The sequence below is a fragment of the Nicotiana tomentosiformis genome, chromosome 6 (genome assembly GCF_000390325.3).
Source record: "Nicotiana tomentosiformis chromosome 6, ASM39032v3, whole genome shotgun sequence".
Taxonomy (NCBI): Eukaryota; Viridiplantae; Streptophyta; class Magnoliopsida; order Solanales; family Solanaceae; genus Nicotiana; species Nicotiana tomentosiformis.
In genome coordinates, this window is record NC_090817.1 from 82,240,446 (window position 1) to 82,241,807 (window position 1,362).

The 1,362-nt window shown below is 42.7% G+C and overlaps 1 protein-coding gene across 1 annotated transcript; it reads left to right on the forward strand.

Moving 5' to 3' along the window:
• Positions 1-262: 262 nt before the first annotated feature.
• Positions 263-1,156, forward strand: LOC138894303 (uncharacterized). Its single transcript, XM_070178992.1, has one exon. The coding sequence runs from the start codon at positions 263-265 to the stop codon at positions 1,154-1,156; it is 894 nt and encodes a 297-aa protein (XP_070035093.1).
• Positions 1,157-1,362: the final 206 nt, after the last annotated feature.

Below are 1,362 nucleotides of genomic sequence, written 5' to 3' on the forward strand. Positions count from 1 at the left end.
AAAAAATAAATAAATGAAAAAATAAAATAAAAATGATGATGATAATAAGGACAGACTGAGTCCATTCTAACGTGTCTCTTGTTTTGAATCATAGAAAAAGTTTGAGGTGGTCGGTTTGTGGTAAGTTGGCAACACAATATCCAAGGGAAAAATGCCATTGACAACTAGCATCGAAGCTGTTACAAGTGCTCAAGAGACTCAGGGTCAGAGGGTTCTACAGGAGTCTACTGTGGTTGAGGAAAATAGAGTACTGAAGCAGTAAATGACTGAAATGTGTCAAGCATGGGCCAATGGCCAAGGACCGCCTTTTTCTATTCATGGTTTCCCAGAGTTCACATCCATTTCGACTACTACCATTCCGGTCTCATTGCCCGATCAATCCTATCCACCTGGGTTCAGTCTTTATCCCAACTGTATGACTACAACTGAAACTTCTGTTGCGCGCTCCCAAAGTGTGCCATTGACAACCAATCAGACAACCACTACTGTTATACCCGTCTTCACCATCCCACAACCAACGGTGGTGCAAAAGAAAACTCATGAGTCACAATTTGCTACCCAGCAAGAACAATACCATTCTCCTGAGTACTACTCGTACCTATTTGATCTTCCTGCAAAGATTGAGAATCCTGCCCGTAAGATGGCACAGGAAGAAATGACCCAAAGAATGAAAAGCTTAGAACAGCAGTTGAAAAATATGCAAGGGTTGGCAGGTAAGAAGAGTGTTGCCTTCAAGGATCTATGTATGTTCCCCGATGTTCGTTTGCCACTTGGTTTCAAGATCCCCAAATTTGAAAAGTATGATGGACACGGCGACCCCATAGCTCACTTGAAAAGGTATTGCAATCAGCTAAGAGGTGCGGGAAGAAATGAAGAATTGCTAATGGCTTATTTTGGGGAAAGCTTGACAGGGGTGGCCTCTGAATGGTTTATTGATCAAGACACCTCTCACTGGCATGTCTGGGATGACATGGCCCGGGCCTTCGTCAGACAATTCCAGTACAATATCGACATCGCCCCAGACCGCAATTCCCTTTCTAACTTGAAGAAGAAATCGACTGAAAGCTTCAGGGAATATGCCATTAAATGGAGAGAGCAAGCAGCTAGAGTTATGCCACCCATGGATGACCACGAGCTAATCACTGTCTTCCTTTAGGCTCAAGAGCCAGATTATTTTCAAAACATGATGTCCGCAGTTGGCAAATCCTTCTTGGAAGCAATCAAAATTGGGGAAATGGTTGAGAATGGCCTTAAGACAGGCAAAATTATAAGTCAAGCAGTTCTCAAAGCTGCAACTCAGGCTGTAAAGATTGAATCTGATAATTTTAGTGACACAAATGGGAAGGATGAAGAAACTATGAT